We start from the raw sequence: 27,986 nt of genomic DNA on the forward strand, positions 1-27,986 counted from the left end.
TACTCTGGACTGTGTCTGGAATTTGTTCAGCTATGTCCTTTTCAGAAGTGCACAAAACTGGTTGACTGCACTTTATGCACCACTAAAAAGATGGACAACGCCGGATCATAGGCATACACAGTCCAATATGACTCCTTCTGCCTCACCATAGGATATCTTCTGTAAGGGGTTTCATCTGAATCACAAATTTCAGAGATTTACACATAAACATCGATGTAAGCGCTCAGCATAGAGCACAGGATAAATGTTGTCCAAAATATTATAGAAAATGTTCCCAATAAAAGCTTCAACTCAATCCACAAAAAATTGAAAGCCATAGGAGGCGGATGTGTAGACTATGAGCCCTTGCAGGCAGGGTCCTTACTTCTCCTGTACCAGTCTGTGTCTTGTATTGTTTGTGATTATTGTACTTGCTTTTATTATGTATACCCCTTTTCACATGTAAAGCGCCATGGAATAAATGGCGCTATAATAATAAATTATAATATTGTGCAGAACCCGGCCATGGCCATTATCAGAAGACAGCAGCTCCAGGACTTAGCATTTCCGGCCACCCGCTGCCGGAACTGAACACAGCTGATCGGCAGGGGTGGGCGTTTTAGACCCCAGCAGATTAGACATTGATAACCTATCTTAAGGATAGGTCATCAATGTTAAAGGAGTGGACAACCTCTCTAAGTCAAACAGAAACTATGCTTTAGTGTGGATTTTGCATTTTTTAGCAAAACTGGTTGACTGCACTTTATGCACCACTGAAAAGATGGACACCGCCGGATCATAGGCATGCACAGTCCAATATGACTCCTTCTGCCTCACCATAGGATATCTTCTGTTAGGGGTTTCATCTGAATCACAAATTTCAGAGGTTTACACATAAACATCGATGTAAGCGCTCAGCATAGAGCACAGGATAAATGTGGTCCAAAATATTATAGAAAATGTTCCCAATAAAAGCTTCAACTCAATCCACAAAAAATTGAAAGCCATAGGAGGCGGATGTGTAGACTATGAGCCCTTGCAGGCAGGGTCCTTACTTCTCCTGTACCAGTCTGTGTCTTGTATTGTTTGTGATTATTGTACTTGCTTTTATTATGTATACCCCTTTTCACATGTAAAGCGCCATGGAATAAATGGCGCTATAATAAATGATAATAATGTGCAGAACCCGGCCATGGCCATTATCAGAAGACAGCAGCTCCAGAACTTAGCATTTCCGGCCACCTGTTGATCGGCGGGGGTGGGCGTTTTAGACCCCAGCAGATTAGACATTGATAACCTATCTTAAGGATAGGTCATCAATGTTCAAGTAGTGGACAACCTCTCTAAGTCAAACAGAAACTATGCTTTAGTGTGGATTTTGCATTTTTAGTAAAACATAATTAATTAGTGTCACTTCTATTGATACCGGTGATGTCCACTGGTATTGCAGAACTATGAACCAATTTAACCACACAAATAGCGTGGCATAGTAATCTATGTAGCAATGGAAAGAATACCAGAAGTATATATGAGCACATACTTTTTTCCACTTCAGCCTTTAGACGCTTGTTTTTGATGAGAATTTTTCTTTTCAAATCATTTGGAGAAGGTAACGATTTCCCAGGATCCAGCTGAAAAATAGGATCAAGAAAACACCACAAATGCAATTATTCTCTCCTGGGTCACCGCGCTCCTTGAAAGTCATTTACAATAGTGCAAACATGCAGGCGTGCAGAGCTCCAGTGGTAATGCGGCTGTGTCTGTGGTACTGTAGCACACACTAGTACATAGCTATAGCCTAGACTGTACTCTGCTTAATGTGCTGGAAAGATATTGATCACACTGACTGACTTAACCCACTTTTCCATTAAGGCTATGTGTTCACGGTAGAATGTACCTACGGATTTTTCTGCATGAAAATCCGCGACTTTCGCGTCAAATCCACACCTTTTTTTTGCCGCGGATTTGCCACGGATTTACCGCGGATTACCACGAATTTGCCGCGGATTTTGATGCGGATTTTTTTTTTCCCCATTCTATACCCAAAATCCGCACCAAAATCCGCAACAATAATTGACATGCTGCAGATTTTTCCGGATCAAAATCCGCGGCAAATCCGCCGCGGAAAAATCCGCAGCATGGACACAGCATTTCCAAAATGCCATTGAAATGGCTTGGAAGTGCTGCTGCTGCAGATTTTCGGAAAATCCGCGGTAAATCCGTGGCAAATCCGCGGCAAAATCCGCGCAAAATCCGCAGCGTGGGCACATAGCCTAACTGAATGACTTTCTGCAAGAATACAAACAATTGGGTATAAACCTTAAGGAACATAGTGTACATTGCTCAGTGCGTCTCACAGAGAAGTACAAGAAATACAATTAAAGGGTTGTCACTTCTTTTTTTGTAGGACGGCTGCCTGACCACAAACTTAAAACATTAGGTGAAATTTTATTACGCTAATTGCAAAATAATTTTGGGGCAGTTTGCACAAAAACTTGCGGGACATTTCTGGGAAAAGCCATCAGACACCAGGCTGCCTCCATAAAATGGTTTCACTGACACGTGGTCCTATACATCTTTATGTTAATGACCCTCTGCTGCGAGCGTCAGCCGAGGGTCATGCGATTGTGATGCGATCTTGCGATCGTATCACAGCTGCAGAGAAGATTGAGATAACACTTCCTCCCTCTCCTCCGCTGCCTGTCTCTGCGTATATCGCACTGCACTCGGATGACATGAGAGTGCAGTGTGATGTTTCACACGCTCCCATAGACATGTATGGTGGGGGTGTGAGCCGAGACTCACTTCCAAATGCATCATGCTGCGAATCATTCTGCATGCCGCTACGGCATGAGAAATAAATCGCAGATGGACACTGCCCCATAGTTTTGCACTAGAGTGAGAGCAATCCAATGTTTTATCGGATCACACTCGTCCGTGTAAAACGCATGTGGAACCGTACCCTAAAGTTAAAGATCAGTAGATTTACATGCTTTTCCACATTATGCCATCTTACATGTTAGTTCCAGTTGCATATAAAGAGGCTTAAAACTATAATATCTGAACTATACCAAAACTGGAAGCACAAATGTATATATGTTTGCAGTTAAAAATATTTTCTTGCTAGGTACTTTTGTTTGAATAGCACAGTTGACAGCACTATTCTAAACAATGATATTCAGTAAAAACAGAAATTTTTAACATCAAGGCTTTTTAAACAGATAACCAAGTGCGAAGCTTGTTCGAGGCTTTAATCCTTCACTATTGTAAATTTACAGTGCAAGATTAAAACTGCTGCTATCAAGCAGAACTAGGTCCAGTTTCTAGCTGACACAGCTGGGTTTTCTTTCCAGGTGGCAGACAGAAGCGGTTTATTACCGCTCCTGTCTTCTCCATTGCTGGCTACAGAGAACTCAGTGATCATTATGTAGAGAACAGAAGCATAAATGGTCCTGTAGAACTTGGCAATTACATGACCACCAAGTCTGTGCTGTCATAAATCCGGCATCATTAACGATATCGCAGTGTGCAAAACTTAAGAGCGATCTGAAACGATCGAAAAAGAGGGCAAAATAGTTTGCCGTGGAGAGGTCGTCCTGAAATAAAAAATCGTTTTCTGCTTTTTAGAAATGTTGTTTCTCGTTCCTGCGGCACCACACATCGCTGTGTGTGACACCGCAGGAGCGACAAACATCTCCTTACCTGCCTCCACCAGCAATGCGGAAGGAAGGAGGTGGGCGGCATGTTTACGTCCCGCTCATCTCCGCCCCTCCGCTTCTATTGGACAGCTGCCGTGTGACGTCGCTGTGACGCCGCATGACCCGCCCCCTTAGAAAGGAGGCGGTTCGCCGGCCAGAGCGACGTCGCAGAGCAGGTATGTGCGTGTGACGCTGCCATAGCGGTAATGTTCGCTACGGCAGCGATCACCATATATAGGCCGTACGACGGGGGCGGGTGCTATCGCGCTCGACATCATTAGCAATTGCTAGCGATGTCGCAGCGTGTAAAGCCTGCTTAAGTCTGAGTGCGATCCGACAAAACACTGGATTGAACTAGGACCAATGTTATTCTATTGGGCTGTGCACAAGCCTGAGTTGGCTTCGTAAATTGGATCGCACTTGGCCATGCAAGTCAATGGGTCTGTGGAAAAAAAAAAAAAAATCGGACCACACTTGGATGATAGTCCAATTTTCATGGACTGACTGCACATCAGAGAGAACTGGAACACACAGACTCTGATCAGAGTGTGATTAGCATAATTGATCTAATTTTCGGATGAGAAATAAAACACCCGCCTGCACCTAGCCTTTGCACCTGTTGGATCGCACTCATTCTGAAAATACGCTTTTATCAGTTTGAAACAAATCCAGTTTTTCAATTTACAGGTTTCCATTTTAAACAGATTATAACTGTAAATATCAACTCAGTCTTATGGCTGTTATAGCATCCTTCATCATCATTGCATTATCCTTCCCCATACCCTTCCCACTCCCACTCCACTCCCTTACATTTTTTTCCTGTTTTTGTTCAACCTCTTTGGTGCCTCTCTTACTGTCTTTGATTCTTTTCTCCCAGGTTGGTTTCTTTAGTAAACTGTCTTTTTCTTTTGCTTCATAATTATGAATCATTGAATTGTCATAATCATAAGCATAATCAATTGAATATCCCAAAGCAGGCCCGGAATTTTTACAATAAATCAAGCACTTTCCAGTTCACAATTGTGTAATATCATATTCATTTTATATCCTGATATAATCTCTTTTTTTCATTGTGCTACAAGAGCTGAAGGCTTGTCAATGTGTCTGATCCACAACGTGTCTCCTCCCTACATCTGTGACCTAGTCTCCAGCTACTTACCTGCACGTAACCTCCGATCCACACAAGATCTCCTTCTCTACTCCCCTCTCATCTCCTCTTGCCACCATCTCATCCAAGATTTCTCCCGTGCCTCCCCCATACTCTGGAATGCTCTGCCACAACATATCAGACTCTCACCTACGTTGACAAGCTTCAAAAGGAACCTGAAGACCCACCTCTTCCGACAACGCCTACAACCTGCAGTAACCCTCAGTCCACTATAGCACTGCACGACCATCTCTACCCTCACCTACTGTATCCTCACCCATCCCCTGTAGACTGTGAGCTCTCAAGGGCAGGGTCCTCTCTCCTCCTGTACCTGTATGTGCCTTGTATTGTTTATTATTATTCTACTTGTCCCTATTATGTACCACTCTTCACATGTAAAGCGCCATGGAATAAATGGCGCTATAATAATAAATAATAATAATGTTTGGATTTTTATCCCTCTCTGTGATTCTCCACCATGTTTAAGCAAAATAAATAAAGATATTAAAAGAAATAATAAATTGTAAGGCACCATGGTCAGGCTGCACTGTACCACCTTCTTGAAAAATCTTTAGACCATACGACTGAAAGTTTATTTTGCTAATACAGGTATCTGTACACCAAAATATACACATATTGACCTACACCACATACGTAAGGCCTCAAGGACTACAAAAATTGAACAGGTCCACTGAGTTCAGTTTCAAAACCTAATGGACTATAAATCTGAGCAGGACTAGGAAGTACAACGTCTAGTGATTGAGTTAAATTGAAAAGATATAAAAATAGTTGTTTTTTCTGGAAAAAAAGATATAATGAGGTCAAGAAGAAGCAATGAAGTCATACTGTGCTTTATAGTGGTAAGGAAGTAAAAAGCAAGTGATGTTACTCCCAGGCATACCCCTCAAAAAAATAATCAGGTAATGCCTACCAGGAAGAGGGAACCAGTCAGCATTACATAAAAGGTGTATAATCTACACAGGGTTTCAATCTCAAGGCCTGCAGGCCAAATCTGGCCAGCCACATCATTTTATGTGTCCCGCAAGCTATTTTGCTGGTAAAACCCGGGTGCTTTTCTCTGCCGTCCATAGCGCCTGGCAGAAAAAAGCACTGTTTGTGATTTTTAAAAAATTTCCGCCAGTTTGAACTGCGCATGTGCTAAAGAGGCTGCCATGTGCAGTACAAACGGTAGATGTTAGAATGTATGGGCTCCTTCCAGTCCAGAGACCAGCACGCCGTTCAGTGGCGTGAATGGAACTCATGAGAGATGTGACGTGCGCGCCCCATCTTCAGTTCTCATTTACTGCATCAATGAGAAGCTAGAGGTAAAAAAGGGCAAGGGAAGTGGGTCTATATTGGTTTAAGTATGCTTGTGGTGAGGTTTAGGGGTGTTTATAATGCTGGGTGGATGCCTGTGTTTGGATTTCGGTGAGCTATAACACAGGGGCATGTCTTTGGTGGTATTTGTAGGGTCTATAATGTGGGTGAACCACCTCTGGTGTGTTTTGGGGGCTGTACAATGCTGGAGGATGCCTGTGGTGGGATATGAAGGGTCTATAATGCTGTGGGGATACCTGTGTTGGTATTTAGAGGGGTTCCATGCTGTATGGATGTCTGTAGTGGGATACTGAAGATATACAATACTGTCAGGACTCCTGTGGTGGGATTTTGGGGGTGCCGTGATGTTGTAGGGATGAGTGTTGATGCGGGGGGATGCCTGTGCTGAGATTTTGTGCATCCACAAAGCTATGCGTATGCCTGCAGTGGAATTTTGGAGGTCTATGATATGTGTGGTGGGATTTGAGGTGTGAGCAATGCACGGGGGACGCTTCTGATAGGATTTTAAGGGGTGAACAATTAAGGGGGTGGAGGACGTCGGTGGTGGAATTTTTGGGAAGAGGGTGTGATGCTGGAAGATGACTGTGATTGGATTTATGGGGGTGTATAATCCTGTAGGTATGCCTGCAATGGGATTTGGAGGGAGTATTATGCTGGGGGATGCCTGCAGTGGGACTTTAGGGGCTATAATGCTGTGTAGATGCCTTTGGAGGGAGTTTGAGGTGTGTGCGATGTTGGGGGGATGCCTGTGGTGCGATTTTGGAAGTGTGGATGCTTGTGGTGGGATATTGGGTGTGTGTACTGCTGGGGGTTGAGGTGGAATTTTGTGGAGTGTGTCATTTTTTGGGGATGCCTGTGGTGGGATTTTAGAGGTGATCAAAGCTGGGAGGATGCCTATTGTGGGATTTGGGGTTGTACATACACAGCGCCTTTAACCCTACAACCCAGGAACAGATCTTGGATAGTGCTATAACCCTAGCTGTAGTACCAAACAACAGCTGTCTTATAGCCCTACTACCCTTGTCCTAGTACTCAGACAAAGCTGTCATATAGTCCTACTACTAAGGGACAGCTGTCATATAGCCCTACTACCCACAGACAGCTCACGTACAGCCCTTCTAGCCAGGGACAGCTCTCTTATAGCCCTACTACCCAGGGACAGCTCTCTTATAGCCCTACCTCCCAGGGATAGCTCTCTTCTTATAACCCTACCTCCCAGGGAGAGCTGTCGTATAGCCCTTCTACTCACTCACAGCTCTCGTATAGCCCTACTACCCAGGGACAGCTCTCTTATAGCCCTACTACCCAGGGACAGCTCTCTTATAGCCCTACTACCCAGGGACAGCTCTATTCTTATAGCCCTACTACCGAGGGAGAGCTGTCGTATAGCCCTTCTACTCACTCACAGCTCTTGTATAGCCCTTCTACCCAGGGACAGTTGTTGTACAGCCCTTCTACTCAGGGACAGCTCTCATATAGCCCTAATTAAAAGGTGCACCTCTCGTACAGCTCTACAACCCAGGGACAGCTCTCATATATCTCTTATCCAGGGACTGCGCTCTTCTTAGCCCTGATCCATTTGTGCATTGCAGTCGATGCTCATACTGTGTTGAATGGAGATAGGCATGAGCCCTTACAATTACAAGCGGATCTGTGAAGACAACCATATTGGTGATGTGGCTTTTGGTGAAAATGAGTTTGACAACCCTGGTGTAGATGAACAGGTTTTTGCTACCCCATCTAAGCGCAGCATGATATAGAGACACCGAGAGCTGGAATTTTGATTACAGACTGGTTATCTGCTGCACACCTGCCAGTTCTATGAATACTGAGCTCTGTTTAAACCCGTCTACATCACAAATTATCAGTTTTTTTGCCTACATTGTGCATAGGCAGAAAGCTGCCAATCAACATGGGGGTGGAGTTGGACTACATGGCAGCAGGTTTACTAGTCCTCTAGGTATAATATTCAGCTGATAAAACAATGAATATTATACACTAAAACAAGACGCCCAGTAAGTCATATCTCTGGAATCAGGGTCTCTGCCCCTCTATTATACTTTTCTCAAATTAGGCAGCAAAAACCTGGTGACAGATTCCCATTACTGAGCATTTTTTGCGATATTGTTTATTGAGCAATGTTGAGAGATATGCCCAAGTGCCAACAAGAACTCAATGACAGGCCAGTGCTCAGATAACTAAATCATTAAGGCTATGCAATAAATGACATGATGCAATAGAAGCAGCAATGAGTGCCTAGATTAGATAGACACCTGAAAAAATATGGTGTAACCCCATAGGAAAGAATTTAAAAGATAACAGGATATGCACACATTAACGTATAATACACTTGTCAGGCCTCCTGTTCAGTAAAGGCGCCCACAGATATCAGATGAATGCCGTCTGAATCCACAGGACCTGCCAAAAAGTAAGGTATATGGGAGAGTCCCACCTCTCCACTGATGGCAAATGGAAGAAAAAAGAAGGGTCTTGCATGCTGGATTTTAATATTCCTGATCATTTTGTTTTTAAGGTAGATTAGCCACCACCAGATGTGCCTATCACAGGTCTTCTCTTTCTACTGAGATATTACTTGTTCAGGTAAAGGGTAAGGGGAGTTGATGACTTCCTGACAAAGCACTCCATGTTAACGAACTTATATTTGTGCCAATTCCTAAATTCTAAGAGAACTGTCATGGTCTTGTCTCTGTTGTACAGAATAGTGACAGGTTCTGGGCCAGAGTCTCTTTGCCTTGAGACTCTGCAGATTAAAAGTATTCCCTTTCCTTTGGGGAGGAGAGGGTTAATGTCAGTATTCCTTGCCAGCAAGCATTCTCATTATCTTAAAAGGAGTTTCCAATTTGGATCACTCTCGGTTCCTATATATACCCTCTGCTCCCAGTAGAGGGTGCTGGTTATTCTTACTCATTTGGATGCTTGGCCTGGGGTTGGAAGGAGCAGGTGGAGCCCTCTCTCCAAGTTGCTGTGTAGGCTGCAGTCTTGGTGCGCGAAACGCGCGTAGGGGTCTTGGAGGGACCAACATTGCAGGATATTTAGGGGATTATGGGTGAGTGCTCTGTTACATGACGCTCTTGGCCCCCCTGGCTGACTACTATTTTCTATGTGCACTTTATCTCTAGCGGTGGGCCTGGAATATTTTTATCACATATCATTACCCTGCTGCTATTATGCACTTGCACTTTATACCCACCCTATTGATGTAGCTCTGTCCTGCAATACTGTACCCCCCCCCCCCCTTACTTGGATTCTTTGCTGAGCACCCATTTGTGTTGGTTTTTGTATTGTATATTATTTGATATATGTTTAATAAATTTTTGGGGGTGTATGCCGGGTTCAGGTTTGCCTGTGACTCTCCTCCCCACCCCCCTCTTTTCAGTTCAGATGTTGTTAACACACTGCAGCTGTCTGTTGTTGCATTTCCCGAACTCTGTCTCTCCTTCCCTCTGTGTTTTATTAGTGCAGCGGTTGGGCTAGCATCCCTCACCTGCCAGTTCACTAGCCAGGGCTATTACCGGGTCTGCCAGGTTTTCAGGTATCCTGTTTGGCAACAGGTGCGGAAGCTGTATAGGGACTAGCTAGGAGTGTAGTGTACATCTGCAGGTGAGTAAAGGAGGTGTCTCTTCTGCCCCCTCACTAGCACTAGGGCCCACCGTTGTTAAAGTGTCCCCGATGTACCTCTTGTTGTGTCGCATCATGCACTATACTTCCCTGTCACTACCGTAACAGGAACGTGTATCAATCACCGCATCTTTAAGGGAATATGGGTTATTTTACTGAATACAAGATATCATCATGCCCTGGCCATCTATTATATCAGACAAAGAAGGTGCCGTACATAGACTATTGAGTACAGTGTACAGCTCAAGCTGAGCAGCAGTTCAAAGAATCTTAAAAAAGAGTATGAATTGGGCACTGCAATGTAGTGTTTCGGAGAGAAGAAAGTAAAATATGGTAATGAAAAATATGAAAAATTTCCTAGAGGACAATAGCATAAAAAAAGTTTAGTCACTATATAAAGGATTTGTTCCACAAAGTATATTTTTGTTAGTAGATCTTGGATTAGTAATATGTTCTACAGTGGATATGTTAAAAATGTTCCTGTATAATCTTTTAAATGTTTCCTTATTATGTACTGTGTAATGGCTGTGTCTGATATGCAGATTTGCTCCAGTTCCTAGTCAGTACATACCACACCAAATAATAATTTTATGATAATACTAATAATTTTTATTTCTATGGCACTAAGATATTCCGTAGCACTTTATAATTCAGAAGGGACATGTACTGACAGTAAAGACATTACACTCGCAAACTTAAAACCTTGCCTTGCTGGCCTTGAACTAGAGCAGCTCTGCATAGTTGCACACAACCATTACACAGTAGATAGCGGGGGCACATTTAGAGGATTATCTCATCACAGGAATATTTTATGTTTAACACAATTTTGAAATGTATTATTATTCCAAAATCTATCATTTAAAATGTACTTTGGTAATGGGATAACCCATTAAAGGGAATCCGTCTGTAGGTTTTTGCTACCTCATCTGAGAGCAGCATGATGTTGGCAAAGAGACCCTGATTCCAAAAATGTATCACTTAGATTACTGGGTGCAGCTATTCTAACACAATCAAAGTTTTTAGATTTAGCCATGCAGCAGGATTGAAAATGCTGCTCCCACCCACACCAAGCTATCAATGTACAATGCTATAGACAGTGAGCTGCTAAACACTAGAGGGGGCAGAGTCTGACTACATGGCACAAGTCAGCTAGTCACGGCAATGATAAGGTCGTAGTGATAAAACACTCAGTTTGAATAAACAATAAAACTGGAGGTGGCATGTGACACATTGTTGAATTCTGTGTTTTAACTTCTACAATATGTTGTCCTCAGATTTCGGTACATAGCCAAAACCTGCTGACAGATTCCCTTTCAATGCCCAATAGCATTCTATGCTTAGAACAAATCTGTGCAAAAAAGGTACACAGGATAAAGCCTGACTGAGATAATTGTAAAGAATTTTCTAACTGGCTAAGCCTTATGATAGCATAATCTCTCCCGAAGAACCAAAGAATCTAGATAAGATGAAATCCAACATGTCCGATCTTATGTTTTTGCTTTCCCTCTTCTTGCGTTGGGGGAAGATTATGGAGACCCTCATACACATTAGTCAGTTGATCCTACTAAGATGGGTGGGTTCAGCTGATTTTATTGTGTGAATAAGAGTTTTTTGTACTATATTGTTATATTATATAGTATAGTACTACATCACAGATGTTGTCAAGAATCCATACATGAAGATGCTGAAAATCAAAAAATGTCTAAACTGGATGTGTAGCTTTCAAAAAGTTTTATACCTGATCTTCTCCTCATCCCACCTACAAAACTAATGATGAATACGGCCTTACTATTATATACAAAGTTAATATGTGCATAATCTGTTGGCTTTCTACAGGATGGCATTAATGGCAAGTTAGTTTTAGAACATGGACTATATTAGATGTACATTTTTAATTTCACAAACTTTAAAATCATTAAATGTTTTGATAATTTGCCTTAAAATTAAGGCATTTTTGACACTGGAACAGATCTATTTGCATCATGTTTTACATAAGCCTCATAATTTCCACAAAAACGTGTCTGTGCAACAACAAGTAACAGCGTGTAGTTTGTGCACAATCTGTATTGGAAGACTAAGGGCAGGATTGGAAGGTTATTATTGGACGTCTTAAGATTGTATAGTGGCATGCAAAAGTTTGGGCACCGCTGGTCAAAATGACTGATATTGTGAACAGTTAAGTAAGTTTAAGATGAAATGATCTGTAAAAGGCATTAAGTTAAATATGACAAATTTCCTTTGTATTTTAGGCAAAAAAAAGTGAATATTTAAAATTTTTAAATGAAGTAAAAAGGAAAATGGACAAAAGCAAAAGTTTGCACACAGTTGAAGATTTGTATGCTCAGATACCTTTGACCAAGGTTTCAGTTCTTAATAAGCCTGTTAGAGCTATAACTTGACCTCTATCATTGTTAGGACAGGTGATGCAAGTGTCACAGCTTCATAAAAACCCAGACTCCTCTAACCTTGTGCCAAAACACAGCAGACATGGGTTCTTTTAAGCAGCTGCCTGGCACTCTGAAAATGTAAATAGTGGAGTCCCACAAAGCTAGAGACGGCTAAAATTTTGAAAATTGATTTCAAGTTACCCTTTCCTCAGTTAGAAATATAATTAAGAAATAGCAGTTATCAGGAATAGTAGAGGTGAAGATAAGGTCTGGAAGCCCAAGTACAATTTCTGTGGGAGCTGCTCGTAGGATTCCTAGAGAGGCAAATCAGAATCCCCAGTTGACTGCAAGAAAACATTCAGGAAGATTTAGCAGACTCTGGAGTTGTGGTACATTGTTCTACTGTTCAGAGACACCTGCACAAATATGGCCTTCATAGAAGAGTCATCAGAAAAAAACCTCTCCTGCGTCCTAACCATAAAAGTCAGTATCAGTAGTATGCAAAAGTACATCTAAACAAGCCTGATGCATTTTGGAAAAAAGTCCTGTGGACAGATGAGATTAAAATAGAACTCTTTGGCCACAATGATCAAAGGTATGTGTGGAGGAAAAAGGGCACAGAATTAAAAAAAAAAAAATCTCGCGAATCATTAAGCATAGGGGTTGATCAATCGTGCTTTGGGTTGTGCTGCAGCCTATGGCAACATTTCCCAGTTAAAAGGAAGAATGGATTCAAAGAAATTTCAACAAATTCTTGATGCAAACATAACACCACCTGTAAAAAGCTGAAGTTGAAAAGAGGATGTGTACTAGAAATGGATAATGATCCTAAACACACGTAAAAATCCACAATAGACGACCTCAAAAGGTGCAAGCTGAAGGTTTTACAATGGTCCTCACAGTCCCCTGATCTGAACATCATTGAAAATCTGTGTCTCGACCTCAAAAGAGCAGCGCATGCAAGACGAACCAGGACTCTCACAGAACTGGAAGACTTTTCCAAGGAAGACTGGATGAAAATACCTCAAACAAGCATTTAAAGTCTCTTGGCTGGCTACAAAAAGTGTTTACAAGCTGTGATACTCGCCAAAGGGTGTGCTACTAGGCACTAAACATGCAGGGTGCCCAAACTTGTGCATTTTCCATTTTTGTAATTTTAAAATTTAAAAGTTGAAAATATTTTTTTTTTTACCTAAAATAAAAAGGTAATGTGTCATCTTTAAGTTTATGCCTTCTAGAGATCATTTCATCTTCAACATGCTTAACTGTTCACAATAACAGTCATTTTGACCAGGGGTGCCCAAACTTTTGCATGCCACTGTATATTTACCCATAAAAGCCAGAATCATGCCTTTAGTCTTATGGACTGGACCTAGCATCCCAAGTAAAAAAGGTTTATATGACACATTTTAAAATACACAGAATTATTGAACCGCATGCATCAGCATAGTCTGACACGTCAAAGCCATTTCACGCCTATGTATAGCTTAAATTATTTTTGTGTCAGTAGGTGGCAGTAAAGCTCAAGGTTTTTACTTCATGAGTGAGCTGAGCATGCTTTCCTTTGCCTTGCTTGTTGAATGCAGTGACATATTCCTGTGGGAATGAACGATATTTCTCAGCTTCATACTCTGCAACTTCTACAATGAAGTGAACGACAGTACAAGAAAAAAAAAAAAGACAACTTTTCGTCTCGACCAACAAAGTGATCACATACCGGATGGGAATCCAGGGCTTGCTTCAGTAGGAGATCCCCAAATATTTCTTCACAGTATTTGGACATCTTGTACTGTTGATATTTGCTAAAATATAAGTTTTAACATGAATCACAGACATCATTCTTAAAAGAAATATTACCTGATGCTAAAATGTATTTATTTTTTTCAAAATAGTAGTGTAATTTAACTTCTTAAAGAGACTGACTAAATAAATGTTGGATGTGGCAGCCATAGATAGAACATAACTCGATGCATATTGGTGTGCATCCAGGCCTGATGGTTCTGATGAAGTTCCGTCACCGCTGAAGCCTGTCATTGGCTACAGTGGTCATGTGACTGGGACATGATGTCACTGAAACTGCCTGAGAAATACTGGTGAGGATGTCATTTTGGAGAGGAAAGTGACAGATCTATGAGTGTCAAAGCAGGTAAGTATGCATAATTTTATTATGTTCAAACCATCACTACTATTTGGAACATTTTTTGGGGGGGAAGATGGACAGCCCATTTAGAAGGGGTATTTCCACAATTGAGAATTATCCACTATCCATAGGATGGAAGATAACTTACCAATTTCTGGCTTTGTCCGTCAGCCCTACAGACTATGAAGCAGAGGTAGAGCAGGTGCACTCAAGGCATGGCTCTGCAGAGCCTTAAAGGGAACCTATCAAGTGCAATTTGCACCAGAATCAAGAGCAGTTCTGGGTGCATATTTATAATCCCTGCGTAACCTAGCATGTTTAGAAAAAGTATTCCTAAAGATCTTTTCTGATATGCTAATGAGGCCAGGGACTAGTCGCATTTCCCTTGGCTAGTCAGCCCCCTTAGCATGTAAGCACGTCCCTGCGGGTGTGCTAACATGCTAATGAATGCGCAGCGCAAAAGGCATGGTTGCTCTCACCTCTCTGCTGCCACAGCTGGTTTTCGGTTTAGTGCGCATGATCGGAACATCCCTGGACTTCTGGTCATACGCACTACACCAGTTTTAAGCCAGGACGCGTACACCCGGCTTCATAGTGCGCATGCTCACCAGTCCTGGGACTTGTGATCATGTGCACTGAGCCTAAAACGAGCATCGGGTGCGGTGGCAGCAGAGATGTGAGAGCACCCATGCCTATGACACCTATGACACTGCGCATTCATTAGGATGTTAGCACAGGAATGTGATTACATGCTAAGAGGGCCGACTAGCCAGGGGAAGTAACGCCCCTTGTGACTTGTCCCTGGCCTCATTAGCAATCATAAAGGATCTTTAGAAATCCTTTTATTAAAAATCTCTGTATCTATGCTAGTGTATACAGGGACGGTTAGGCAGGGATTAGCAATATGCACCCAGAACTGCTAGTGGTCCTGGGTGCATATTGCACCTGAAAAGTACCCTTTAATCTACAGATCTAGATGTCTCGTTTCGGGAGCACTGGGGATATCAGCGGCCAGTAAGTTCCCCCTGATTCTATGAATAAGGGGTAACTTTCCATTGCTATACCTCCCATTCTCAATGTGATTCCCATCACACCTCAGCACTTAATTAAGACCTTCTAGTATTACTGGGGGAAGGGTAATGACAACTTTCCTACTTGCTGGGATAACACTTTTATTTTACTTGAAATGTGGAACTGGAAATTGGGTAAATCAGTAACAAACATGGAGCTGCAGAGGGGATTTTTTTTTTTTTAAACGTTTTAGACATCTAATTTGATTTTTATCTATTGTATGAGGAAATTCTCTTTAGGCTTTTACAGATTTTTATAATTTGCTGACGAAAAGCTGAAGTCATTTCCCACTCAGTAGCTGTCCTCTCAAATAAATCCTTTATAACCAAAAGGAGAATCTGATCACAAACACTCTCATGTGGAGAGATTTTACTCTCCTTTTGATTAGCAAAAACATGATAGCTGATAGCGGATCTCTCAAATATGATGTATATGGGAATAGGATAGTCACAACGACAGTGCTCTTACAGTAAAGAATCAGTTTTAAAGATAATAATTTTTCCTTTTTACGCCATTCCTCACTGTCTATGACCTCTTAGCAGTGGTCATACATCATGTTGGCACATCATCCCTGGAGCCAGGTGTGTAGAGGCTGTCAGAGGACCTGGGATACTTTGGAGAGTCAATAGCAGGGGTTAGCTTTCTTATTTTTCACCTCTGTCAGCTAGCTGTAAAAAGTGTATTATGGTTGGAAATCCTTTTAAAGATGTTATCCTATTCCACACTGCTCTGGCAGTAAAGAGTTAATTTAGAAGTTGTGGCTTTAACCCTTTTTCTTCCTTCTCCATTCGAAGATTACGTGCTTCTCAGTGGCCACTTCATGTGGACACATCATCACTAAGCCAGGAGAACGGGGACGAGTGGACACAAGAGCAGCAGTGCACTGGTAAGGTGAGTACTTCTTTGCGTATTTTGCAACCTTGACCATACTTTGTAAAAATGTGGCTAAAAAAATCCTTTAAGATTAAGTTCTGGACTTGTCTACGCCTACCTCTTGGTTATAGTCAGTACATTGTTATATGCATGGTGATTGTTAAAATAAAAAATGTAATAAAATGTAGCACAAAGTATCCAACCAGATTGCCATCTTGGACAATAATCTAATTGCTAAGGGTGTAGCGCTGGCATCCCTGCACTGATTCCCTTGAAGGTGTTATCTTTAGATGGAACGCTGCTGTCTAAACCCAACGCTTTGTTTCTGAGGCTGCGGAACTACACGTGTAACATACGCATTCGGAAGATCTCCTTCCTGGTGCTTCCAAACTTGTCTTGTCCGCTTCTGCTGGGTCTACCTTGGCTCCGTGCTCCTGAGTCTATTCTGGACTGGAAATCTGGTGATGTGTTCCGTAGTGATTAGCAATGCCAAAAAAAGTATCTGACTGGTGCTCCTCCATCGAGGTCTTCTGAGGTACCATCTTGCCATGAGGTCCTGCTTCCTGCCTGTCAGTCGGCTACCATTGATTCCAACAAGGGGAATGAGGAATTTTTATGTGTTTCTGATTCCTCTAAGATGACTACCCCGGTTACAGGATCCATTTGCCATTATGTGTCCCGGGAAAAGGCTTACAAGCAACGGCCACCAGGTTCACCCCTTCCGCCGGTCATTTATTCACCCGTCATTGTAGAGAAAAAGAGGCGGTTGGTAGTACAGTAGCGTCGGCATCCCTGCACTGCACTGCTTCTTCCCAGCAGGGATGCAGACTCACAAAATGCCGTGATCGAACTGCATCACCCTTCCTACTTCCCCGAGATCTTCCATGTGTGAACTTCCTGCCTCCTGTCTTGGGGCCTGTGCATGCCACACAGGCCTTCCAGTAATGTGCTTTGGACATTTGAGTGTGCTCCTATCCTGCTCTTAAAAGGGCCAGAGTGCTATTTCCTGGAAGTGCCTTTCAACACATCACTGAGAAGCACGAGGTACTCAAAGAATCCTCCCACTAGGGTAGGTGCCTGAGCAACATGGTCAGTTAATTAGTGCATGACCATCTAGCTAACTAATTGTCAGGTACCGTTGCCTACTGTCTGTTACCTGTACCACTGTCCACCTACCTGAACCGGCCACCCTATTTCGGCTGTGCCCTCTGTACCTGCCTGTCTGCCTAGCGGTCCTGTCTGCCTCAGCCGTCCCAGCTGCACCTGTCAACGATAGAGTCTCTGCCAGCCTGTACCTGAGCCTGTCTGTATCTGAGCCCGATTCTGTCCTGGGAGTCAGCTTCTACAGTCCCTGTCACTGCCCTCGGTGTGGCACCTGCCATCTGCTTCGGTTGGCGCTTAGTCAAGCCCCTCCCATGTCAGGGTAAGCCTGGTTTTCCCGTTTGGTCCATCAGGTCCACTCCAGCTAGTGGCCTGATCACCATCGGTGAGCGTAACAGTGGGCAACCCCAGCACTTTCAGTTAGATCAGTTTTTATGCATTATACTTAATATACAGTACAGACCAAATGTTTGGACACACCTTCTCATTCAAAGAGTTTTCTTCATTTTCATGACTCTGAAAGTTGTAGATTCACATTAAAGGCATCACAATTCTAAATTAAAACATGTGGAATGAAATACTTAAAAAAGTGTGAAACAACTGAAAATATGTCTTATATTCTAGGTTCTTCAAAGTAGCCACCTTTTGCTTTGATTACTGCTTTGCACACTCTTGGCATTCTCTTGATGAGCTTCAAGAGGTAGTCACCGGAAATGGTTTTCCAACAGTCTTGAAGGAGTTCTCAGAAATGCTTAGCACTTGTTGGCCCTTTTGCCTTCACTCTGCAGTCCAGCTCACCCCAAACCATCTCGATTGGGTTCAGGTCTGGTGACTGTGGAGGCCAGGTCATCTGGCGTAGCACCCCATCACTCTCCTTAGTCAAATAGCCCTTACACAGCCTGGAGGTGTGTTTGGGGTCAATGTCCTGTTGAAAAATAAATTATGGTCCAACTAAACATAAACTGGATGGAATAGCACGCCGCTGCAAGATGCTGTGGTAGCCATGCTGTTTCTGTATGCCTTCAATTTTGAATAAATCCCCAACAGTGTCAGCAGCAAAGCACCCCCACACCATCATACCTACTCCTCCATGCTTCACGGTGGGAACCAGGCATGTAGAGTCCATCCGTTCACCTTTTCTAGAAAGACACGGTGGTTGGATCCAAAGATCTCAAATTTGAACTCATCAGACCAAAGCACAAATTTCCACTGGTCTAATGTCCATTCCTTGTGTTCTTTAGCCCAAATAAGTCTCTTCTGCTTGTTGCCTGTCCTTAGCAGTGGTTTCCTAGCAGCTATTTTACCATAAAGGCCCGCTGCACAAAGTCTCCTCTTAACAGTTGTTCTAGAGATGAGAAGGTGTGTCCAAACCTTTGGTCTGTACTGTATCTGCAGATTTTATTTCCCTTTATAGAACATAGATTGCATTTTTGTAGTAAGGTCCAGGGAACAGAAGGAAATAAAATATTGCACTTTACAAACTCACAAAAAATATACACAATGTCTAACGACAGAGAAAATGTAGCTGAGTACCTGCAATGATTCTCAAATGACAGGATTACAGGATATTCCGATGTGACAAACGCTGTCTCCTTGATGGCTTGTATTACATCCTTTAAAAATGACCAAAGAAAAAGGATTTTTAATGAGTCTTTAATGGCAAAATAATCGTAGTGGGTTATTATGCTGAGAACTGTAGCGGGCAGCTTGTGTTACATAAGCAGCGTACAAATCCAGGGACACAATAAAATTATATGGAGCATAATAAAATGATATTAGAGCAGCAGGACCAATATGACTTCTAAGAAGAGACAAGGGATTGTATTTACTCATCTGACATCATGATTTATTTGTTAAATTGCTTCTAGGGTTAAAGATTGTAATGAATCACAGCGCCACAGGCCATGGTTTGGCATAAAGAGGACCTGTTATTTGGCAAGGTTTTTCACCTACTATAAATGTCGCTGTTCTCCTGAATCTGGGGCTGCTATTCATTCTTTCCTGCACCTCTATAGTCTATCTTCCTTGTAGATAAATTTAGACTTGTTAGTCAAGGAAGTGTGATTTTAAAGGCTGCTTTACACGCAGCGACATCGCTAACGATGTCGCTCGTAAAAGCACCCGCCCCCGTCGTTTGTGCGTCACGGGCAAATCGCTGCTCGTGGCGGGCAAAATCGCTAGTACCTGTCAGACATACTTACCTTCCTAGCGACGTCGCTGTGGGCGGCGAACAACCTCTTTTTGAAGGGGGAGGTTCGTTTGCCATCACATCAACGTCACACAGCGGCCCACCAATAGAAGTGGAGGGGCGGAGACCAGCCACATTAACGACACGCCCACCTCGTTGCCGGAGGACGCAGGTAGGTTGTTGTTCGTCGTAGCGATGTGTGCTGCCTCAGGAACGCCAAACAACCTACGTCCTGCACCAGCAACGATATTTGGGAAATGAATGACGTGTCAACGATCAACGATTACGTGAGTAATTTTGATCGTTAACACTCGCTCATAGGTGTCACACGCAATAACGTCGCTAACGACGCCGGATGTACGTCACGAATTCCGTGACCCCGACGACATATCGTTAGCGATATCGTTGCGTGTAAAGCCCCCTTTATGAGGATGCCCATAAAGAAAAACTGAAGACCACGTCCATTTGGATACAAAATTAAATTTACACGCAGAGGACAGGCCATGTCTTAGGAACAGAGAGGCGCAGGAACAAAAATAACACAGGATTCTAGAGAAAAGCAACATTTTCAGCAGGTAAAAAAAGTATTGGAAGTATTGGAGAACGTCAGCCTCATTTTCTAGATTTTTTTTTATATTTTTGTACCATGTTTGTACTCGCTATGTCCACTAAAATACAGTCCGCTTGGCTCAGTTATCTAGGTTGATAAATATAAATGTTAGGTGTTAGCTGCACAGGGACACTAAACTCATGATTTATTGCACGTTGTGCCAAACGATAGCCTTAAAAATAAAGTGCAATCTCTAGTAAATGCAAAAGCATCTCTTAAAGACATGACTTCCCAGTTACTATTTATACAGTATTTCACTTATTATTGTGAAGTTAAAATAGAAGTATGTATGTACTGCAATGTCTTTCTTTCTTTTTTTTAATGGCCTTCAGCTCGATCTCGAGCCATGGCCACTTGATGGATAAACAATCTGTAGGAACATCGATCTTGTGCAGCATAGAAAGATCCACCAGGGTCTTCTCCACCATTTTCTTGATTGTATTAAGCATTGGGGTGGTGATCTTCCTCTTCGTCTTGTTCCTTCTATTCTTCCGACCATGTGTCCTTTTCCAGTGATTGCCCGCTTCGTATGGTGTGTTCAAAGTAGGCAAATCGTACCTTGGTTGATCCTTGCTCCGAGTAACCTGTCTGGCTTGATTTGTTCCAAAATGTATTTGTTTGTTCCACTTGCCCTCCATGATATTGATAACATCCTTCGCCAGCACCACATTTCAAAGGCGTTGATTCCTTTTTGGTCTTGTTTCCTTATCGCCCAGGTTTTGCATCCATATGTGACCACAGAAAAGACCAAACTATGTACTATCTTCGTCACCAGTGAAATGTTCCTCAGTTAGAGGACCTTGGTCAGTGACTTCATTGTTGACTTGCCTACTGATGTGTGAGTGCATTCAAATGCTCGCTGATTGCCATTTTTCCCAGGTTCTAGTGCCACTTCAGTCCTCTTCTGTCCCACATGTCCTAAAATCAGACCAGCTGTCTCACATAGGGGTTTAAATATTGATCTGAAGTCAATGAAAAGCCTAAAGCGGGCTTTACACGCTACGATATTTCTAGCAATTGCTAGTGATATCGTACGCAAAAGAACCTGCCCCCGTTGTGCATGTGATATTGTGTGATCGCTGCCGCAGCGAACATTATCGCTACGGCAGCATCACACGGACTTACCTGGTCGGCGGCGTCGCTGTGACTGCCGAACAATCCCTCCCTCAAGGGGAGGTGCGTTCGGCGTCACGGCGACGTCATAGTGACGTCACTAAGCGGCCGGGCAATCAAAGCGGAGGGGCAGAGATGAGCGGGACGAACGTCCCGCCCACCTCCTTCCTTCCTCATTGCGGGTGGGACGCAGGTAAGGTGAGGTTCCTCGCTCCTGCGGTGTCACACACAGCGATGTGTGCTGCCGCAGGAAGGAGGAACAACATCTATAAACAACCATTAACAATTTTTGGTTTTAGGACGACCTCTCCATGGTGAACCATTTTCACCACTTTGGAGGACGTTTAAGGTCGCTGGTAAGTGTTACACGCTGCGATACCGTTAATGACGCCGGATGTGCGTCACTAACGGCGTGACCCCGACGATAAAATATTAATGATATCGTAGCGTGTAAAGCCCCCTTAAGAGCCTTGTTCTGAGTTCTACTGACTTACAGTGGGAAAGCAGCTACCGTTCCATGCATTAGACACTATGTGAGCCAGAAGAAGAGCATTTGCACAGCGCTGGAAACTAGCAATTGGTAAGTATTGGTAAGTATATTAATATACTTACACACCAGTACATAATTAATTAGAAGTGTTTACAGACTGCTGCTGTTGACTGATCTGTTAATGTGTATTTGTTTACTAACCAACATTTAGTAAAAAAAATAAAGAGCATATTGTTAACGCTTAATGTATCAATAGTATAGAAGTAACTGACATGAAATGTAATTGTACAGCATGATACACTATTGATAAATGGATATATGCAATAGTAGTAATACCTTAAAGAGGATATCTGTACACATAGCCTTTCCATGGGTTATGATAGGCTCCTGATCTTCACCTTTACCATCCCAGCAATCCAATTCAACACACCTTCAAGTAAAATAAAAATACATTTAAGTGCAAAAATATACAATCTAATTCCACTTTAAAAAAAGTATGATGTCCTTAGGTGGCTGACATACTTTGATTATGTCCACATGAAATTGAGGAATAAATTGACAACTGGGTGTTACCAGTTGGGGGGGTGTCCCTACACAATATGATACTGTCAAATCATGACTGACAGTTGGTAAGGAAAGTTGCCAAAAAAGTGAACTGTGCCTTAATGACGTATTGTTTTATTTGGTCTCCGTTTCACGCTGCTTCTACTGTCTTTTTTGTTGTGTATCTAGACTTTATACATTTCCATAAAATGCACTTGATGAAGCTGTTGTGCTCATTAGTGAAGTCACTAAAATATACCATGATTGCATGATGGACACCAATTTGAAACATTTCATTTTTTAAAGGGAATTTGTCAGTACGATCAAGCCTCCTGTGCTAGATACATGGGCATGCAGATCCTAGGAAGATGAATAAAATGATACCTTGATCTCTGCAATCCGATGTTTTATTCTAGAGTAATCATGATTTTTCTTACTCTGTAAATGAGCTGTTAAGATCTATGGGTCAGACACCGATCTTCCTGACAATTTGCTTCCAGAAATTATTTTAAATTAAAAGAGGCATTAGCAGTGTGAGACATACAAAAAAAAAAAAAAAACTCACTCAAAAGCCAACTCACAAGGTGATAATTAATAAGAATTTTCTTTTTAACGATAAGAAAATTTAAAAAAGATGAAGTGTAATGACATTGCACACAAGATGGCACACTTACACAGAAGAAAGGGAACAACTCAATAGGTAAATAGATATTAACCAGGCAAAAACAGAAGCAAGTTTATAAAGTGGCCAAAAAATGATTAAAAAGCTTTAGAAAAACCTGTATAGATAAGGAGTCCACTAAGGAGTTCAGACAAAGAATAAATGAACAGTTCATCAAGATAAATAGAACTAAAACGTGGACTGACCTGTACACATTTCTCCTTACTAGGATGGCGTCAGCTCCCAACGCGCGTTTCAGTACAGGGCCTTCGTCAGGGTGCGTGTCAGTTATTACATGTCTTACGCTGGTAAAGACCCATATGATTTAAAATAAGCAGATTCTCATGTCCCGCCCACAGATCTTAACAGCTCATTTACATTTAAGAAAATTGTGGACTACTCTGGAATAAGACACAGGTATCATTTTATTTAACTTTCTAAGATTTAAATACCCATATAGACATACAAATGGCTTAGGAGGGTTTATCCTATTGACAGATTCCCTTTAATGTACTGTCTCTAAACATATTGTATAAAATAAAAATATAAAAAAATATCAACCTGCATCCAGCTAAAAGGACCTGTCTGTACATCTCTACTGAAGATTTGCCTCCAAACTGTCTGCCGGTAAGGTATGTATTATGGGAGGAGCTGATAAAGTAGTGCGCAAGCGGGTGCTCCATCTCTTGGTACAGCTCCAGGCGGTCTAAAAATACCGGTGCGTTCTCATCAGACATCAAATATCTACAAAAGCCATCACTTGATATGTGGCCTGAAAAAAAAAATAAAAAGAATTTAATAATAAATTAATTTTAATAATAAAAATGCCTTGGTCTTTATTTGGCAGAACAAATTAGTTACAGCAGATATCGAGCGCGGCTATACGTAATTCAGCAAGATTATTTCTGGCTGGCTACATGCAGCCCAATTTTACATGAGACAAGGAGAAGAGGGAAAGGTCAATGTAATTGAGATTAAAATCGCATTGCGAGCAGCAGTGATTTGGAACCTGAGCTTCATTTTCTAGATCGCGGTGTCAGTACTAAGTCAAATTTTCTTTAAACGGTTTGTTACTGGCCTATTCGGCCGGACTAGATTACATTTGGATCTCCATTCTTACACATGAGATGTTTTCACTGTAAATGAAGCTGGCGATATACGAGTCTGGGCAGGCTATCAGGAAACCCATATGGATTATAAATTGCTCTATTACGCATCCCCACTGCGGGGTTAAAGGTCCGCGCTATTTATGTCTTTGGTACGCCTTTGGGCATGAGCAAAATAATTAAACCGCGGGAATTATCCGAAGTCCAGACGGCCCTACCTTTCCTCTTCAATTCTTCATCTGGTTCATACGTCTCTACGATCTGCATGGCTCGCTTAGAGTCAAAGAACGGGAACAAGATTTCATTGAGCCGGGGGTCTCTTTGACTCTACACATGAAAGGAAATAGAATTAAACAATGTGCTACAATAACGGTAAAGGTGGCTACACCCTAGATAACTATCAACCGTAGTTATTTGGCTAGCAGCTATTTTTGCCCCCCATGACCCATGACACGCATGCTCAGCCTAGAGTGCATTCTCAAAGAGGGCGACACTTCTGGCGACAGCTTATCCCTCATGAAGAGGTTGGGCAAGATGAAATCAGTATGCTCTTGTTTCTGAGTTGGCACATCTCCATACACATTAGTAGGCTCGTCAGTCTCGCTGAAATAAGCAGGTATGGCTGACATCTATCTATCCCGCAAAGGCAACTTAACAGGTTTCTCCAACTTCCCAGGTATGGTTACAAAAAGAAAATAAATATATAATAATAATATATATATATATACATACTCAATGTGGATCCCAGTTAGGTTGCTCCGGGGGTCACCTCAGAGACAGGTCCTGTTCTTTGGTCACCTGACTGCTGAGACCAGTGACTGACTGCAGTGGTCAGGTGATTGGGATGAGAGGTCATCACGTACTGTACCTCATATAACATCATGAGCTTTTGAGTATATGTCATTTTATGGTGTTTGAACATTTTTCAGGGGATTCGGACAAACCCTTTAAGTCGATTTTTCTATTTTAAAGGCAAATTATATCTAACATGCAAGCACTGCTAACAATACATGATCATGAAGCTTTGGTAAGAAAAAAATGGCTACGTAGTATAAAAGTTATTTCATATATTCTATCAAGGGTATTTTTTTCACTGTTAGCAGGTTTGTAACGTATAATTATGATGGGGATTTTATAGCAAATCATTAAAGGGAATCTGTCGCCAGGTTTTTGCAATCTAATCTCAGAGCAACAGTTTTACCACCAGAATATTATCACTAGAGGACTAGTAAACCTACTGCCATGTAGTCCTCCATATTCACATACAGTATTCATGGACTCTGTGTAACCCTGCTTCACCACTGATTGTCAGTGTTATGCCTATGCACAGGGAACACAGAAAGCTGCTAATCAGTGGTGTGGGCGGAATTATACAGAGCTCAGCATTCAGAGAACTGGTAGATCTGCAGAGGATTAAACAGCAAGTTTATTAAAACTACAGCAAGTTTATCAAAACTACAGCAAGCAGCCCAGTAAGTGATACATTACTGGAATCAGGGTCTCTGTATCTACATCATGCTGCTCTAAGATGGGTGAGAAAAACCTGCTGACAAATTTCCCTTATATGATTTGATTACATCAATGCAAGTGGTCTCCAATGCAAAAACCATCAATTATCGTACGCCCAAAAATATTCTTATGGCCTGTGCCCACAACTACTCTACCCTTTGTGTTATTGCCATTTTTTTACGAAACATCGTATCTTTCAGAACCTCAGTTGGGAAAAAGTTCTCTAATGCAACAGGCTGTCATCAATTCCACTTAATATGACTCTAGTTGAAGGAGCATTTTTAGAATTGCAAAATGAGGTGGATGATGGCACCACCCCAAGTAGGCATCATGCATAGTGTTTAGTATTACAGCTCAGCTCTATTAACAAAAAAAGGATACAGAGCCCGGGGGTCACTCCATGGGGATGAGCGGACCGCAATAGCGCCGCTCACAGGCAGAATTGGCTAAACAAGGTAATCAGAAAAAACCTTCCCTATCAGTTTTACAGAGATGTGGCCACTATTGCAGAGTAGTGAACAACCCCTTCAAGTGGCCATGTTGGTAGTCTGTGGCCAGATTCCTACCAATCTCCTCCTATTTGGCATCTCTTCTGTTTAGTAGACCTGATGTATCATAATAAATGCATTATGTTAATAATTAGAAAAAGAGCTGGGGATCCAGGTAGATAGGAGCAGGTTTGCAGGCCTCTAGTCCGCACTACTGGCTACTCAATTCTTTTAGTAACGAATGCTACATACATGACTGCGATGTCAAGAAACTGATATAGATAATTAGGCTGGGGCCAGATAGATTCTCTCATCTAAGGCCGCTTTCACATTGCATTTTTACCTACGTTCACTGGTTCCGTCGGGGCATCTGTCCGAACCCCCCATCCCAGCTGCAAAAATGGGTTTCGGATGCATACGTAGTCTACTACATTCGGGTGTCTGCCTGCAGAAAACGTATATGCCCAAAAATGGTGCAAGACAGGGCACACGCTGACTCCGTCTGCTCCATTATAGTCAATAGCCCCGTTGGTGTATGCGTCCAAAACCCGTTTTGCATGGGGGTAAGGTTTGGTTCGGACGGAAGAACCAACAGGATCAGTGAACGTAGGTAAAAACGCAATGTAAAAGCGGCCTAAGAGAATTGGATCAATTATGCAAATTACACGCTGATCAGCGTTCGATCAGCCTGTCAGCTTAATGTGATCTGATTCTCTCAGATGCTAGAAGCGGAGCACACTGTGAGGAGAAGATGGAGAACAAAATTTCTCCATCTTCTCCATTCTGTGAGTCAGTGGAAATGTCATCCCAGTGCAACCTGATGGTTTCCACACACCTAGAAACTAGAATGAACGAGTCTTGTCCGATTCACACGCCAAATGCCGAATAGTTATGAGAACGAAAAGCGATGAGCAGCACTGCCACCTTAAATAACACTGGATAGCCAATAAAATAATCGGATAGCACTGGTCAAATGTATACGCATGTGTGGCCCTGGCCTTATTATTTTACATGACTCCAGTAATTTTATCTACAGCCTTAAAAAAATAAGGGTATGAAAAGGCATAAAGTTCTTGAAACATAATGTAGAGCTACCACTAGGGGATGATGGGACTCAAGAAGAGGAAGAACTCCTGAGTGGAGTAAGACATTGGACCACTAGAGGTCGTTAACATAAGCACAGGGATAGACAACCAGCCAAGGTCTATGTTGGGATGTCACATCTGTACTGAGGAGTAAGCGAGCCAAAGTCAAAAAACAAAATCGAGGTTGAAGGCCGGGAGAACAAGTAAGCACAGGCAAGGGAGTGGAGGTCAGGACACGGAACGGGACCAGGGTCAGGAGGACAGGAATGACAGACCGGGCAGGAGGGATGGAGGTCAGGGAGAACAAGTACCCACAGAGGAAGGGGTGGAGGTGAGGACACGGAACTGGACCGGAGTCAGGAGGGATGGAGGTCAGGGAGAACGGTACTGGGTAGAGGGACTTGATCAGAGTACACTCACAGGAACCAGTTGCAGAGCAGTAACTATTACTGGCGGCGTCCCAGAGGTAACAACACCAACATACAGCGACGTGACCTCCGTAACAAGGCATGACTGAACAGGGCCCTCCCCTTGGATCGAACCTTGGAGACAACATACATGCACTGGCTCTGCAGAGTCAAAGCCATGCTAAAATCATGACACATAATACCAATCACAATATTAATACAGTTATTTCTTGAAATCATGAAACAAAGAATCGATTTTCAGTCTGAAATTGATGGTCCTGAATCACTCTATTAAACACTATTAAACACGTATCTACTTCATATGTGAAGTTCTCAACACGCGTCACTCGAACTGTTACAAATAACGGCATTGTGCATGGTGCCAGGCTGGGTGCCAGGCTTACATATATAAG

The 27,986-nt window shown here is 42.4% G+C and overlaps 1 protein-coding gene across 5 annotated transcripts in view; it reads right to left on the reverse strand.

Annotated features, from left to right (window-relative positions):
- Nucleotides 1–27,986, reverse strand: part of PLCB4 (phospholipase C beta 4) — a 516,205-nt gene that overhangs the window by 113,296 nt on the left and 374,923 nt on the right. For all 5 annotated transcript variants that reach the window (XM_075339305.1, XM_075339306.1, XM_075339302.1 and 2 more), the window contains exons 13-18: nt 24,303–24,411; nt 23,540–23,750; nt 22,111–22,204; nt 18,907–18,986; nt 13,906–13,990; nt 1,520–1,610 (exon numbers count right to left, since the gene is read on the reverse strand). In XM_075339305.1, the coding sequence (XP_075195420.1) occupies nt 1,520–1,610; nt 13,906–13,990; nt 18,907–18,986; nt 22,111–22,204; nt 23,540–23,750; nt 24,303–24,411 (670 nt within the window). The remainder of the gene's footprint in view (nt 1–1,519; nt 1,611–13,905; nt 13,991–18,906; nt 18,987–22,110; nt 22,205–23,539; nt 23,751–24,302; nt 24,412–27,986) is intronic.

This window comes from Anomaloglossus baeobatrachus, chromosome 3, assembly GCF_048569485.1.
Source record: "Anomaloglossus baeobatrachus isolate aAnoBae1 chromosome 3, aAnoBae1.hap1, whole genome shotgun sequence".
Lineage (NCBI taxonomy): Eukaryota > Metazoa > Chordata > Amphibia > Anura > Aromobatidae > Anomaloglossus > Anomaloglossus baeobatrachus.